This window comes from Carcharodon carcharias, chromosome 20 (genome assembly GCF_017639515.1).
Source record: "Carcharodon carcharias isolate sCarCar2 chromosome 20, sCarCar2.pri, whole genome shotgun sequence".
Taxonomy (NCBI): Eukaryota; Metazoa; Chordata; class Chondrichthyes; order Lamniformes; family Lamnidae; genus Carcharodon; species Carcharodon carcharias.
In genome coordinates, this window is record NC_054486.1 from 74,635,280 (window position 1) to 74,652,834 (window position 17,555).

Consider the following 17,555-nt stretch of genomic DNA (forward strand, 5'->3'; position numbering starts at 1 on the left):
ACAAAGTAGTTAAAGTAATTAATGGACCCAGGTTGTCAGGCAGGCCAGGAGCCCTGGCCCCACCCAGTGTCACATGAGGGGACGTCAGGGAAATTTCTCTCTTCTGTTTATAAGATTTTTTCAGACAGGCGCCGATCTCCGAGGCAGCACTTAGCCTCAGGGAGATGAGCGAAAGAGCGCACTCTCAGCTCAGGGAATTCCCCACCCGCTTAGTTTCTAAACTTCCCCTGCAACCGGGGGGGGGGTGCAGATTCTGTCCATAAAGTACATTGGAAAGGGAACTTAGATAAGGTTTAAATTCCAAGAAATCAGACCACGCTTTCCAAAATAAAAATACAATTCCCTGACTGAAGTGCTAATATAGGGTAGCACTTTATATCGCATGCATTTTCTGTATATACAGAATTACATAGAAATCACAAAGCTGAACAGGCCATTCAGGCCAACCAGTTAATTTTGGAAATTATTCTCAACACTAAAGGCTGGTCTAATCCCATGTTCATGCTGCCCTCCCTTAACCGTCTTTTCCTCTATCAGCTATCATCAAACATATTCTTAAAACTTGACATACTTTTGTTTCAAGCACCAACTTTGGTACTGGATTCCAGTTTCACAACTCTTTTGTGCTAAAACATGCTTTTCTTGCTTTGTCCTAAATTTCTTGCATTTTTATCTAATATCCATGTCCCCTCACTCAATTTCTCAGCCACTAGGAACATAAGGCTTAGTAGCAGAAGGCCATTCGGCCCTTTAACCCTGCTTTGCCATTCGATAAGATCATGGCTGATCTTTTGGTCGCAACTCCACTTTCCTGCCTGCTCCCCCATAATCCTAGACTTCCTTGAATATCAAAAATCTGTCTAATTCTGCCTTGAATAAATTCCCCAGCTTTCTGGGGAAGAGAATTCTACATACTAGTGACCCTCAGAAAAAAATTCTCATCTCAGTCTTAAAAGGGAGAACTCTTATTTTTAAACTGTAACCCCTTGTTCTAGACCCCCTCAAGTTGAAATAACCTCCCAGGATCTAGCCTATTGAATCCCCTCATGATCTTATATGTTTCAAAAAGATTACCTCTCATTCTTCTAAACTCCAAACTGTTCAACCTTTCTTCATAGGATAAGTCCTTCATCCCAGGAATGTACTGCTCTCTGTACTGCTAACACAATTACGTCTTATCAGATAACTGTACACAGTATTCCAGATGTGGTCTCACCAATACCCTGTGCAGTTGCAGTAAAATTTCCCTACTTTTATATTCCACTCCCCATGCAATAAACACTAACATTCCATTTGCCTTCCTAATCACTTGCTGTACCTGCATACTAACTTTGTACATTTGAGATTCATGTACCAGGACACCCAGATCCCTGTGCCATTGAGTTCTGTAATCTCTCTCCATTTAAATAGTATACTGCTTTTCCTTTCTTGCTGCCAAAGTGGATAAGTTCACATTTTCCTACATTATACTCCGTCTGCCAAATTTTTGCCCACTCACTTAACCTGTCTATATCCCTTTGCAGACTCTCTTCTCCTCTTGACAACTTACTTTCCTATCAATCTTAGTCTCATCAGCAAATTTGGCAATCATACATTCAGTCCCTTCGTCCAAATCACTGATGTAGATTGTAACTTGCTGAGGCCCCAGCACCGATTCATGTGGCACTCCACTAGTTACAGCTTGTCAACCTGAAAAGGACCCTTTATCCCTACATTCTTCTTCCTTGTTAGCTAACCAATCCTTTATCCATGTTAATATCTTACATGCCCTACACCATGCTCTCTTGTGTAGTAATCTTTGATGTGGCAATTTATCAAATGCCTTTTGGAAATTCAAGTACACTACATCTACAGGTTCTTCTTTATCCATCTTGTTTGCCACTTCCTCAAAAAATTAATAAATTAAGCATGATTTCCCTTTCACAAAGCTATGTTGACTATCTGATCCCACTATGATTTTCCAAGTATCCTGCTATAACTTCCTTATTAATGCATTCTAGCAATTGCCCTACGGCAGATGTTAGGCTAACTGGCCTGTAGTTTCTTGCTTTCTGTCTCCCTCCTTTCTTGAATTAAAGGTGTTACATTAGATATTTTCCAATCCACTGGAACCCTTCTAGGTTCTAAGGAATGTGGGAGATTATAACCAATGCATCTCCTATTTCTGCAGCCACTTCTTTTAAGATCCTAGGATACAAGTCACTTGATCCTGGGGACTTGTCAGCCTTTAGGCCTAATACCTTTCCCAGCACCTAGTGATGGTGATTGAGAAATTCCTTCCTCCCATTCACCTTTAGATTCAAGTATCTTTGGGAAGTTTTCTAAATCTTTTATAGTGAAGACAGACTGTTCAATGCCTCCACCAATTCCTGCTTTTCAATTATCAATTCCCCAGACTCACTCTCAAGAGAACCAGCTTTAGTTACTCTCTTCCTATTTAAATACTTGTAGGAATCTTTACTATTTGCTTTTATATTACAAGCTAGTTTTCTCTCATACTCAACTTTCTCCCTCTTAGTTTTTTCTGTCATTCTTTGCTGGTTCTTAAAATCTGACCAATCTTCTGATCTACCACTAAACCAGATTTGTACAGTGTTTCTTTCAATTTGATACAATCCTTAATTTCTTTATTCAACATCCTTCTCAAAGGATTTTTCTTTCCTTCTGGTATGATTTTTTTGCTGAGAGTTTGCCTTTCCATCTCTACTGTCCTGCCTTTTAAAACTAGTTCCCCAGTTTACTTTACTCTGCTTTCATTCTCTTATAATTTAAAACACTAATCTTAGATCCACACTTCACCCCTTCAAACTGAACATGAAATTCTATCATGTTATGGTCGCTGTTACCTAAAGGCTCCTTTACCACACCTAGAATAGCCTGCTCCCCGGTTGGCTCTAGAACATACTGCTCTAAGAAATTATTCTACGGACACTCTATGAACTCACTTTCCAGCTTACATTTGCCAATCTGAATCATCCAATCTATGTTGATTAAAGTCATCCATGGTTATCGTGGTACCTTTCTTCCACACCCCTTTTATTTCTTCCTGTATTCTCTATCCTACAATGTAAAAACTGTTACGGGGGACCTACAATCTAATCCTACAATTGATCTATGTTTCCTGTTTTTTATCTCTACCCAAGCTGATTCTACATCTTGCTCATTTGAGTGAAGGTCATTTTTCACTACTAAAATGATATCCTTAATTAATAGAACTAACCCAACACCTTTTCCTAACTTCCTATCTTTTCAAAATGTTAGATATGCTTCAATATTCAGGTCCCAGTCTTGATCACCCAGCAACCGTGTCTCTGTAATGGATGTCAGATCATACATATTCATTTCTCTGTACTAACAATTCATCCATTTTGTTACGAATGCTGCATGCATTCAGATATAGAGCCTTTATAGTGTCTTTTTACTATTTGCAATCTCTGGTCTATCTGCTGGAGCACCTTTAAGTTTGCACTCTGTCCCTTCTTGCTATACTCTTGTTATGTTTACCCAGTCACTACCTTGCTCTAGTGCCTTGGTACCACCTTTCGATTTACTGCATCTCCTCTCGCACGATCCCTAGCTTCCACTATTTAGTTTAAAGCCCTCTCTACTACTCTAGTTGTACAACTCGTCAGAACACTGATCCCAGCATGGTTCAGGTGAAGGCCGTCCCAACAGTACAGCTCCCACTTTCCTCAGTACTGGTGCCACTGCTGCATGAATCGAAAAGCAGTTTGTTCCTATCTACTCTGTCCTATCCCCTATAATTTTAAATACGTCTATTAAAACAGTTTCAGTTTTTAAAGTCTTTCTTTATATTTCTACTCCCTCATACCAGGCAGTGAACTATACCAGAAAACCTGTGCTGTACTTTGTCCATTGCCTCAATGTCCTTCCAATGATGTGGAGCCCAAATCTCCACACACTATTCCAACTGTATATGTATAAAGATTTTATATAGATTCACTATTACACATCTTGACTGTTATATCCTTAACCTTTTGCTGTAAAATCCCAGTATTCCTTTTCAAAACTCTTGCCGCACTTCTACTAAATGTTACAATGCATGCATTTTACCTGGAAAACATTATACTTCAATGCAGTCTGTACCCTAGTACTAGCAGATGCCAACATTCTCCTCTCATTCTAGTAAAGGGAAAGTTGTTGATTGTGATAAGTATCATGTTCTGTTCATCCAGTTTTAAATAGCAACATGACAACACTATTACTTATATTGTAAATATTTTTGAAAGGACAGGACAAATTAGAGCCATCCATTAAGCTCACAGGACTGTATTGGCCTAGTACACTGCCAAAAAAAGGACATAAAACTGGGCAGTAAAATGTGAAGAGCTGAAAGCCATTGGCAAAAGAGGGCTAGGAGAAAGTAGCAATTGAAGGAGAGCAAAGACTGTCGGAGAATCAAATTATATATGCTTTATAATTTCTTTTTAAACAGATTAGCTGAAAACGTGCACAAAATTCAAGTGGAGAAAAGGAACACAAAGAGTTAAAGTGATTACGAAGAAAATTGAAATGTTTAACTATAGTGTCGAATTACCTATAGTCAACCAGTGTTATGGGAACTATAATTTTCCTCAATGTCACTTAGCCAGGAGAGGAAAATAAATTAGCCAGGATTCCTGTCAAGATTACTATTCAGTGCTGCATGTATATCGCTAATGGATGATGCTTCCAACAGCCTGCTGATACTCATCTAGGCTCACTTACACTTAGGTTTGGTACTGGTCAAGACTGGCACCTGTGAAAGTATACTCTAAGAACAATGGAAAATATGGCAATGAGAAGGAGATAGGAAAAATAAACTATAGGAAGCTTGGATGTGAAGATTATTTTTCCCTAATTAGTTAGTTTGAGGATATTTTGAAAGTTTTTAACTTAAAGCAAGATTTTTTCTCTCACAATTCTTGCAACGTGTGACAAGTAATTTCCCTTTTTTCCTTCAGTTTTTGTGGTAAAGGATGGCCCTGACCTAGATGGTCAAACTCAAGCTTTTCCTATAATCTTAGTCTAATCGGAAATATAGTTACTAGATAAAATACTATGTATGTTGGACTTCCATAGCATCACACAGTACATTCAGCCCATCATGCTTGGCCTGCCTCTTTGAAAGAGCTATCTAATTTGTCCCACTCTTCTGTTCCACAGAGTCATGATATAACCTGGTAAGCTTTCTTTAAAATTTAAAAGTCCCATTTCTTTCTACAAGCATTATCTTTTATTAATTTTCCTACTTTTCAGAAGTGAGTACCACTTCAAAAGCATGTAATAGAATGCCCCAAAAATCATTACAGCCAGAGACTGCAAAAGGCACTATATAAATGCAAGTCTTACTTTCTTTGACTGTTGACAATCTATGCAATAAACATTTCAGCAACTATGGAAAAATGTGAAATTAATTGAAACTACAAACTATTAATTGAACCGACTTATAGAAACACTTTCTGCTGCAACCATATTATTACAATAATAAACATATCCTTAAAATACCTGTTTGCAGGTAGAGTTCTCCATTGGTTTGGATGATCCATGCAGTGTCATCACTTAAAGCCACATATGCAGCATTTGGTAAAGCCTCATACCAATGCCTCTTCCCCTTCATTGTCACTTTACCACAGGCAAAAGCTTTGCTTGATTTTTGTTCAATCTTCCATAACAGCGTACCTGTGTTTTAGAAAGTTAAAATAATACCAACTTTGTCAGAAATTAAAAAACAGATTTTGAAATTCTAGTTTGAACAATTTCCTGTTTTGCAAATAAGGCACAAGAGCAGTATATACAGAATCTGTGTTTATTGGTTAACTGCTGTGTTATCCCTCTTCACAAGCTGCAACACACATTTTACTGTGTGTACACATAATTTATATTCCATTAAAAACTTATACTGAGAAAGCTACACAAATTGAAGATTGGAATTTACTAAACATTTGGAATTCTAGCTGTATAATGACTGTAGCAATGCACATCAAAGCGATACCATCATATCTTCACTGACCTGATGGTGATACTGCCACCTGCTGGACACCATCTTCAAACTTCTGCCACCGCAAACTTGTAGCATGAAAAGGGCTACAGTATAGCCCACCCTTGTAATCTAGACACCAGACGTGCTTTTCAGAGACTACCAGGCTGAGGATACTATACCCGGGGCCAGAGTAACCCATCCAACTCTCAGCAAACTATCAACACAAGATAAAAAGAAGCAAATCAGTGAACTTCCATTGAATTTTTTTTTCCCTTTCAGGGCCCATTAGCCAAATCCTCATTTCCAAAAATGTGTCAAATTCAATAACTCAGTTTTTCAGTTTCCATATTTAAATTAGTAATAGATTCACAGAATTCTGACAAAAACAACTCAAACTTTTGTTATTGATATCAGAGCTCTCTTCACTGCTCATCTGCCATTGTCTTTCAGTAAAATGTTAAAGAACAGATGATCATAATTGAAAACAGAATATATAAAAAGTTCATAAATTAAGTCTAAGCTTGGACATTAGCTTAAGAAAAAAAACAAATTTAGTTTTGCTTCACCTGATCCGATTTTAAAAGCTCCATTTCATCTGGAGCAGAATTATTCAAATCTTGAAAAACTGAACAGAATGATTTTTCAGCATTGCAACTGAGAGAGAGTTCAGTTATGTTGGCTTCAGATAACGAATGAGGTCCTCCATGAGCATAAATATCTTCGTCATCACTGGATGATGAAAGTTGTTCTTGGGTGCTCTTTTTTTCAGTGGCACCATTACCAACACAGCAAACAGTTTCAAAAGTTTGTGGAGTTTCAGTTGAATCTAATAAATGTGGTTCATTGTATGAAACATACAATTGTGAAAAAACTTTGGTTTCTTGTTTGTTCGGACCTTTATCTGGTGAAAGAATTCTCATCAATAGTGCATGTCGCTCATCCAAGAAAGACTCTGAGCTTTCACTTAAAGATCCTTGCAAATTTAGGCCACCAGCCAACCCACTGTTTTCTGGATCTTGAGATCTTAATTCAAAAGGTTCACTGTTGCAAGCTGCTTCTAACATAGTGCTATCTAAATTTTCTTGCAGTCCAATTAGTGGTTCAGAGCAATTTAACACTGAAACCTCACCTCTGTAATCTTCATTTTCACTGCAATAACTGTCTAAAATTTTTAATTTGATAGAAGATACATGGTCTAGACATTCTGCAAAGCTCAGATCAGAGGAATGTGTCTTTTCATTCACTGCATTTGTACTCTTCAAAGGTTTTGGTGAACAGTCTGAAGAGAGATGATCATCCTGTAGTGTTGGTACAGATTTAGAAGATGGTATGGAGCCAAAAAGGTTGGAATTATTCTCTTCCTGTAAAATCATATCCAATTCTGTACGAATCTGGCTCTCTCGTTCAGGAGAATCTGTGGTCAAGTGATCCAGGCTGCTGCTCAACAAACTCATTTGATCAGACAAATCACAAGTCGTGGTTATGGAGCCATCAATAGCAAAGTCACTCAAAAGTGCTGGCTCTGAACTTTGGGAGCTATTGGAACAGTCAATTTCATGTTTTATGAGACTGCCTTCTGTTGTAGAACTTGCTGTACAACAGAGATAACATGCAATTATTAAAAAAAAAAGGATTTTTTTTGGGGGGAGCAAAAAACAGGAAATCAGAACATATCAGACCAACAGATAATACTGTAGTAAATGTAATAAATTATCAAGTATTAAAATAAAATCCTTAATAGGCCAAAAAAGATTAATCCTTCCATTATAACCCTTGTGCATCTAGAACAAAATTGTAAAATTTTACAACACAGAAGGCTATTTGGTCCACTGCATCAAAATAGGATTATGCTACTATAATTGCTTCTGGTAGAGCAATCCCAAACCACTGTAAAAACAAAATCTGTAATGTCTCTGATCATTCCATGATAGTAAATATATGCCCTCTAATTATTGGCTGATCAAGCAATTTTTCCACAGATTAACCCATCAAAATATCCACTTTTAGAAGTTGAATGTGTGTCAAACTACAATTAATAAACAAAACCACATGAAGTCATTCTATTGATGTTTTACTTCAGGACTCCAAAAGTTATCATTGAAATGCTCTATGGTGGTTTGTACGTTTAAAATAGATGCCCACAAATTTATCGAAATTGCTAAAAATAGAAACATGCTGTAGAAGCTTTTTGTCTTGCACTCATCAGGACAGGTTCGCAAGAATACCAATTGCAAAGAGATCAACAATTTAGACTACATGAGAAGAGAGTGTTGACTGGTTGGCAAGTGGAATCTGGAGGAGCTGTTGCCATGGAGAATGCACCAAACAGTTACCTATCAAGCTTTTGTTTAAATTCAAACCAAGAAGGTTGATTATGATTGGTTAAGGCATTGCCATGGGGAATGAACCAGGCAATGGCTGTCCCCCAAGCTTCCATTCAGTTGAAAAAGGTGCAATGCATGGACATGGTCCTTCTGTCTACAAAGGACGGGGACTTGTGTGTGAATATATGTAGCTTCTAGCACACGCAAGTGAGCCACATTGTGAGCCTGACTAATAATCTTAAATTGCTTGTGCTAAGAATTACATTGACAATCAGGATTGTTTAGCGAGTGCTGTCCAATCGGGGAATCACATTGAATGTTGAACACTATGTTTTGAGTTTTGCAAGCACAGGCTGGTTGGGCAGTCAGTACTTTGCCTATTGTGAACAGCCAAAGGGATGTGCAGTTTGATACAATCTGTCAGTCATTGGGAGGTACAGCCTACATACCTGGCATCAAACCAGCAATGAAACCCATATACCACATTACTAATTTGGATGATAGGCAGAACGTCTTTTTGACTTGATGGCAGCATCCTGTTAGTGAGAATACCACTTGTGTTGCTACTGCATAGAAGCAGTATGCAATGGCTAACTTTACCTGTCGCTCAAATTTTTGAGACACCTTACCCTTCCAGGGTAATCGGAGGTAGAGCAGACACTCTTGTGACTCTGTCCTGATGAGCTCAAGACAAAAAGCTTCGACAGCATGTTTATTTTTTCAGTAATACTCAAGTTTTGCACTACCAAAATTAATAAAGACAAGACTAATAAAGCAAAGAATTACGTGGAAAATACCTTGCTTCCGTTTCTTCTTCTTTTTTACAGGAACAACGATGAGTTGCTGGTTAAATTCTTCCATGTTTAATGTCCTGAACCTTTCTGAAGTATCTTGAATCTTCGTTAATACCACAGGTGAGGAAAGTGCTCCTACCTGCTGTTCTGGAGTTGTTACATGGCTAAAAACACTAATACTACTGTTAATAGAACTGCTTCTGCTCCTTGGCTCACTTTCGGAATATCTTCCTTCTCTTGTCTCATCCCACACATGTCCTTCTGCATTGTTTTTTGTATTCAAACTTTGCTCGGGTTCTGAAGACCATGGATGTTGCTTCAGGAACTGGTCATTTTGAAGTGCTTTATTTTCACTTTGCATTTCTTTTGAGTATGTTGTGATTACTGTTTCTTGAACCGATTCACTGGAACTGGCTGCCAGCACAGAATCTATTTGTGAATGTACACCTGAAACGTAATTACATCTGTATTAAATTTACAGATTTAGAAACTGCTTTGGGAAAAGGGAAAAAAGGATCTGTGATTCAGGACAGCCTCCACAAACAATATTTTAAACAATGTTTTGCTCTTCTTCTCCCTGAAGACATTAAACTATGTCCAGTGAAGAGTCAATCTTTAAAAAAAAAGCAGTCTATCATTGTCTATTTCCATTTGAAGTTAAGTCTGAAAATAAAATCTTGCATTTGTAATTCTTGTATATGTGAAGCAACAAACAAATATGCACATTAATCTGGGAAAAATATATGGAGTTAGCAAAAAGTGGAATCAGGTTCAAGAACTAAAGGAACAGGAGTAGGCCATTTAGCCCCTTGAACTTGTTGTGCCATTCTGCTAATCTGTGACTTAACTCCACACACCTGTCTTTGCCCCATAACACTCAATATCTTTGGATTACAAAAATCTAACAATCACAGGTTTAAAATTATAATTGACATAGCATCAGCTACCACTTGCAAATGAGCTCCAAACTTCTACCAACGTGTTTGGATGTGTTTCCTAACTTCACTTCTGAAAGGGAGCTCTAATTTTTAGGCTATAACCTCTATTCCTAGGTTTCCCAACCAGCAGAAACCAGGTTTCCCATTCTTGTGCCTTTCAAAAAGTAAAGAAAGGTTATGCAAATCCTGAAGAAACTCACGAGTACTACAGAGAAATGAAGTAATGAATGAGAACTGACTTACACCATAGGTCATTCAAACTTCACTTTATCCCTTGCTCTCTCATGTGGTTGTAAATATACTTACAAGGGCGGGCAGAGAGGAGCAAGAGTTCCTAGAGTGTGTTCAGGAGAATTTTCTACAGCAGTATGCATTCAGTCCAACAAGAAAGGATGCACTGTTGGACTGGTTCTTGGAAATGAGGTAGGCCAAGTAGATCAAGTGTCAGCAGGGGAACAATTAGGAGACAGTGTCCTTTTCTACCATCATCCTAAACCTTATGATACAATGATCAATGTACAGTCCAGAGTAAGAATAATTAACTGGGGGAGAGCCAACTTCTATGGGGCAAGAATGGAGCTGAGCCAGAAAAGGAGGAATGATTCGGGCACAGTCAAGGTATATTCCCTCAAAAGGGGCAGAAAGGACAAACAAGTACAGAGCTCCCTGGATGTAAAAGGAGATACAAATTAAGATAAAGAAAATATGTGTTTATGGCCAGGTATCAGGTAGAAAATACAACTGAGAACCAACCGGAATACAGGAGGTTCAGAGAAAAAGCAAATAAGAGAAGCAAAGAGGGACCATGAGAAAAAACTGGCAGCCAATATAAAAGGGGAATCTCAAAGTCTTCTATCGACACAAATAGTAAGAGGTTGATAAAAGGAGTAGGGCCAATTAGGGACCAAAAAGGGGATTTATACGTGGAGAAAGCGGCCTGGCTGAGGTGCTAAATGAATATTTTTCATCTGTCTTTACAAAGGAAGCAGATGCTACTGAGGCCATGGTGACAGAGGAGGAAGCTTGGTCACCAGGAGGCTTCAAAATTGATAAGGAGGAAATGTTGGATAAATTATCAGTACTTAAAGTTGACAAGGCACCAGGACCAGATGAAATGCATCCAAGGATACTGTAGGAAGTAAGAGTGGAAATTGCAGGGCCACTGGCCATAATCTTTCAGTGTTCCTTATATTCAGGGGAGGTGCCAGAGTACTGGAGAGTTGCAAATATTACACCCTTGTACAAAAAAAGGTTGTAAGGATAAGTCTAGCAATTATAGACCAGTCAATTTAACTTCAGAGGCAGGGAAGCTTCCAGGGAAAATAATTCAGGATAGAATTAGTAGTCACATGGAAAAATGTGGGTTGATTAGGGGGAGCCAGCATGGATCTATAAAGGAAAAAAATCATGTTTAAGTAACTTGCTAGATTCTTTTGAAGAGGTAACAGAGAGGTTGATGAGGGTGATACTGTTGATGTGGTGTACGTGGACTTTCAAAAGGCATTTATTACAATGCCAAACAACAGACTTGTGAGAAAAGTATAGCTCATGGAATAAAAGGAACAGTAGCAACGTAGATACATAATTGGCTGAGTAAGAGGGAACAGAGAATAATGGTTAATGGATATTTTTGGATTGGAGGAAGGTTTGAGTGGAGTTCCCCAGGGGTCAGTATTAGGACCCATGCTTTTCCTGATATATATATTAATGATCTTGATGTGTGTGCAGGGGACAGTTTGCAGATAATACAAAACTTGGCAGCACTGCAAACTGTGAGGAGGATAATATAGAACTTCAAAAAGGACAGTGACAAGTTGGTGGAGTGGGCAGATGGGTGGCAGATGAGGTTCAATGTGGAGAAGTGTGAGGTGATTCATTTTGGTAGGAAGGACATGGAGAAACAATATAAAATAAGGGATATAATTCTTAAGGAGGTACAGGGGCAGAGAGACCTGGGTGTATATGTGCATAAATCATTGAAGGTGGCAGGGCAGGTGGAGAGAGCAGTTAATAAAGCATGCAGTATCCAAGGCTTTATTAATAGGGGCATAGAGTACCAGAGCAGGGAGGTTATGCTGAGCTTATAAGACGCTAATTAGACCTCAGCTGGAGTATTGTGTACAGTTCTGGATGCCACACTGTAGGAAGGATGTGATCGCATTGAAGAGAGTGCAGAAGAGGTTTACAAGAATAGTTCCAGGGATGGGAAACTTAAGTTATGGAGATAGATTGGAGATGTTGGGGCTGTTCTCCTTGGAGATGGGGAGGCCAAGAGGAGATTTGATAGAGATTTTCAAAATCATGAAGGGGTGGATAGGGAGAAACTGTTCCTGCTTGTCAAGGGATCGAGAATGAGAGGGCACAGATCTAAAGTGATTTGCAAAAGAAGCAAATGTGATGTGAGAAAAACCTTTTTTCACACAGCGAGTGGTTCAAGTCTAGAATGCACTACCTGGACGTGTGGTGGAGGCAGGTTCATTTGAGGCATTCAAGAAGGCAATAGATGATTATTTGAATACAAACAATGTGCAAAGGTACGGGGAAAAACAGGAGAATGGCACGAAGTCATGATGCTCATTTGGACAGCTGATGCAGACATGATGGGCCAAATAACCTCCTTCTGCACCATAACAGTTCTTTAATTCTGTGAAGAAATGTCTCCGGGCCACAGAGCTAGTAATCATCAACCTCACCCTCCTGAAATCAGAGGCATCACTTTTGTTTATTAGTTTACATGCACTGGTTTTAGATCTCTACACTATATTTACTTGAATCTCAATTTAAATTCAATGTCAAATTGTTAACATTTCAGGAGTATTATTGGTGAGAATGGTCATCACAGAAGAAAGGGGGGGGTCAATCAAGAGGTTTCAGATTTATTTTTTTTAAATATTTTTAAAAATATAGTTCATTCAACAAAATATTAGAGAAAAATTTAATTATAAAGAGATGAAATATATTTTCAAACTAAGGAAATATCTTAGGTGTAAACAATATTGCCTGATAACAAATTTATTGCATGCACACACTTGTAATAATACATCTACTGCACTTCACTTTCACTGCAAATACAGTATCACTAGAAGTGGGCTGATCAGCTAATAGGGGAAAATCAGATTTATTCCACGTTCCATCACTGAGCTATAAATATCAAATTCCAAATAGTTCTCATTTTTACCAAATGGACATAATTACTGTACTGCTTTTTCATATATTTAAATATAGGCCAGAGCCAGGTACCAGTTATGAAAGGAAAGGTTCTAAGGTTTAGACTTTGCTGTAATTTTCATTCACAGTTACATTTGGCAATACAGTAGATGAGCAATATGTACAAAAGGTCTAATGTAATGATTTTCCATTTTTAACCTTTTATTTAATACTTTATACAATATGCAAAAATGCAAAATGGTCATACATATCACCAATAGTAGTGAATTAAGGAAATAGGGATAATAGGTTAAACAGAAACCAGACAAAAATTTAAACTGAGGTCCCACACTCTTCCTTTGGTGTGTGCTGTCTGGAGTCTGTGAAATTAGAAAGCTGGACAACATCCCTTCCTGAAACAATACCAACAAAAACGTTAATCTCTCGCATTGCTTTTGTGGTTGTTTTGCTGGTGTTAATGCACTTCAAAAAGTATTTTGATATCATATAGTGCTACTTAAACGATAAAATAATTACAAAGCATTGCCTAGTTGAACTGTCAATCCAATAGTGCAGCAAAAAGTGGGGTGAAATTTCAGCCCCCAAAAATAGGTCAGGGAAGGTGTAAAAGCTTTGAAAATCTCAAATTTGACCCTAATCAGGTCACTTCTGGGTTTAACAACCTGGAGTCAGGTTGACAATTTAAATCTTATAATGAGACTGGATGTTGCCATTTAAATTCTCTTACAGGCTTAACCCTGCTCAGTTCAGGAAAGCTAACAGTTCAAGCAAGGCAAAAGCAGCTTCTTGGAAAAGTGTCCTCACAGCACTGCTTACGGGCCAAGAGATGCAGGAGTTTTCCCCAGACATCTAATTTTCCCTGGCGTTGAACAACATCCACCCCCCACACCCTACAACTAACAGCTGCAGGCTCCTTGCATATAGCAGGGACTCGCCCTACCTGACTAGAAGGTAGTCCTATCAATCAGCACAACTTCTGGGCAGGGATTCTGTTTAAAAAAAACATAAGCGTGTTTTGGAGCTTTAAATCACAGTATACAGGGAAGAAATCCCAGACATCCGCCCCATTCTCCGCCAGCTCAGTAAACCTGCTCCTGTCAATATTAGAGCCATAATGTCTATACAAAGTGAGGATTAAACTGAGATATATAAAACATGACAAATACTTTGGTATGATCCCAGCTGATGTTACTTCTGGACAAGTCCAATCCCAGGGTGGAACCCTGCTTGCTAGATCCTAGCTTTTATTTTTTGTTTAGAAATGTGGAGGGCGGCTACTGAACAGAGTCACAGGAATCAGCTGATGAACTTTTAACAAAAGAATAAAACAATTATTAAACAAGAAAAGATGAATGCACCCTCACCCACAGCTATACCTTTACAGGGATATATAAACTCTCTTATACTCTCACAGTTAGCACACAGTCCATGTAAACCAACAGGCGACTGTGGTCAGGCACACCACCCTCTGAAACCAAGTGACAGATGTCACCTCAAACTGATGCTATGAATTTCTGATCAACCTCCTCAACCCCACCCAGACAGGTGCCACACTAAGTCAAATCGGTCTCACTGAACTCCATTTTTCACACAACAGTTTCCAATCTCCACTCGAAGAACCCAATTTGGAATCTTTGCCCAAAAGATGCTTTCTCTCGGACGCCTTCCATAACGTTCCACCTCAAGGGTTTCGAACTCTCCTTCTATGCACTCTCTCTCATATACTCAGCCATACTAACAGAATACCACTGCTTCACTTGCCCATTGTAAAAAGAGTTACAGACCTTAGACTGTCTCCTTGGATCTTCTGGCTTCTCACAAGCCCTTTTTGCTTTAAGTCTGCTTCCGGCAGCTTTCTTCTCTTTAATTTGGCGCCTTTCCCAATGTTCCTTACTTTCACTTCCACTGAACAGGGTCTTGTTCCAGATTCCTATCCTTGTCCTTTGACTTAAACTTAAAAGGGCTTCTTCGGGCCTCTTTTTTTCCTTTAGGACCTGCTCCCTGCAGTTCCCTCTCCCAGTAGACTGCTGACAACTTGGTATCTCCCTTGACATCCAGCACTCACTCGACATTCACTGTTACTTTACCTTTAGAGCAACTCATCTAAAATTCTGAGACTTACTTTCTTCAGCAAATTTGCTAGCTTGTCCAGCCAGAGAGATGTAAACTGCTTCCTCAACCTTAGGGCATATTCACCAACTGAACTCAAACTGCTTTTGGTTTCTCTGTATCTGCGGGTCCCTCTCTCTGGACACCTGATGCTAGGCAACAGCACAAGTTTTCTATCTTGTGTTTGTTTTAACTTCCCTTCAAGAGTCATAAACCCTCATGAGAATGCAGGCATCTTTTGAAGTGAAACAAACTCAAGTCCCCCCCTTTCTTGGCGGACAAATAGAGAAACAAATTAGTTTAAAGCTAAGCACATTCCTAACACCCACAATTACAAATATAACTTACTTAAACTCTCTAGTTCCCAACAATTTTGCGAAGTACTATAATAGTAAGCAGATAACGTAACTAACTCCCAGTCAGATAGTTATGTGTGCAGGATGCGTGAAGGAAAAACACCCCAAAAGTCAAAGGAAATGAGATACAGACTCCTTGATGCTCCCTCTCAGGAGATGGAATCAGTCTTACTGTCAGCTTAATGGATTAGACCTGGCAAAATAAGTCTTCCACTAAAATGCCATTGTCAAGAGTCCAGAAAAAAAGGCATCAGCTTTTCAGAAATTTATGTCTTCTAGTACAATGATAGTGAACTACTTCTGGGCCAGAAGCTCAAGGTTAGAGTCCCACTTCAGGACAAGATGGCCACGGAAGGTGCATTCATGGCATGGTCAAACAAGTTGATTATCAGCCTTTAAATCCTTCCAATATGCCTGACAGCAGGCAGGAAGACCAGGAGAATTTCCTGGTCAGCTATATGCAGAAGGCAATGACGAATCACTGCAGCACTTTGCTAAGCATAAATATGAACCAATCCAATGGAAGCCCATAATCGCCAAAGCCCTCTTAGAGCATGGTACCTGAAGGAGGGCTATTTTTTGCAACAAGGGAATCCAGATTGATCATAAATGACCACAGGTTTACCAAACACCATAACACAAGAATACTTGACAGCACTGCATAAGTCAAGAAACTAAGCAAGAAGCTCATGCTAGAATCAGGTGAAAACGTGAAGGGGCACCCAAGTTAAAAATGAAGTGAGTTAATCCTATTCACTATAGTTTCCCAGTATGTATGAATCAAAGGATATGGCCAACGAATCTGGAGACTATCAATCCCACAACAGATTTCAATATCCTTTGAGTATCCAAAGATACGAATGGTGCAAATATAAGACCGGCAAAACATCTTACATCAATATTCTGTTAAGTACATAAACCTGGGAGATTCCTCCACATTTACATCCAGAATTCAGGCACAAACAAATTACTTGACTTAAAAGATTGTGGAATTTTGAGTGTAAATGCACTGTGTCTGCAACTTCAATGTACCCAAGTCTCCTCAATTTTATATATCTGTTCATCAAACCCTATATTGGAGTGAATCTACAACCATAGGTTCTCAACATCTTTCAAATGTGTTTTTCCATAGGGTCTTTCAATGCTGACTAAATTTTCAGGCACATCAGAAACCAAATCACATTTCTGGTATTTTAAAGGAAGAATTGGATTTATATACTACCTTTCACAATCACAGGATGCCCCAAAGTGCTTTACAGCCAAAGAAGTGCTTTTTAAAGCTAAGTCACTGTTGTAATGCAGGAAATGCAGCAGCCAATTCGTGCACAGCAAGCTCCCTCAAACAGAAGTGCGATAATAACCAGATAATCTGTTATTTATGATGCTGATTGATGGATGAATAACGGCCAAGTCACTAGGGATAACACCATGCTCTTAGTGCCATCAGATCTTGCCACCTGACAGGGCAAAAAGGGCTTAGTTTAACGTACCATCTGAAAGATGGCACTTCTGACAGTACAGCACTCCCTCAATAATACACTGGGGTGTCAGCCTAGATTTGTGTGTTTATGTGCTTGAGTGGGTCTTGAACCTGAAACTTTCTAACTGAGACAAGAGTGCTACCAACTGAACCTTAGCTGCCATGCATTTTAATGATAATTTTCTTTTAAGTTTTAAAAAATTATCCTCACTGAGATCTGCTCTGTATTTTTTGTTCCTTTTAATGCATTTTTGGTGTAAAGTGTGACATTAAAAATGGAAGCTTTCCTATTGAAGGACTTACGAATGATGGTTAAAGGGGTTGAACCTTATACTATATTTTCGAACCTTATACTACATTCTCGAGAAAAAAAAACAATGTAGGTTCAGTATTTCCTTTGGCC

The 17,555-nt window shown here is 38.7% G+C and overlaps 1 protein-coding gene across 2 annotated transcripts in view; it reads right to left on the reverse strand.

Annotated features, from left to right (window-relative positions):
- tecpr2 (tectonin beta-propeller repeat containing 2) overlaps window positions 1-17,555 on the reverse strand; it is a 120,867-nt gene that overhangs the window by 74,312 nt on the left and 29,000 nt on the right. For both annotated transcript variants that reach the window (XR_005946214.1, XM_041213868.1), the window contains exons 8-11: window positions 9,105-9,548; window positions 6,550-7,574; window positions 6,014-6,197; window positions 5,509-5,682 (exon numbers count right to left, since the gene is read on the reverse strand). Coding sequence is in view for 1 of the 2 variants with exons in the window: in XM_041213868.1 (XP_041069802.1) it covers window positions 5,509-5,682; window positions 6,014-6,197; window positions 6,550-7,574; window positions 9,105-9,548 (1,827 nt within the window). In the remaining variant the exon portion in view is untranslated. The remainder of the gene's footprint in view (window positions 1-5,508; window positions 5,683-6,013; window positions 6,198-6,549; window positions 7,575-9,104; window positions 9,549-17,555) is intronic.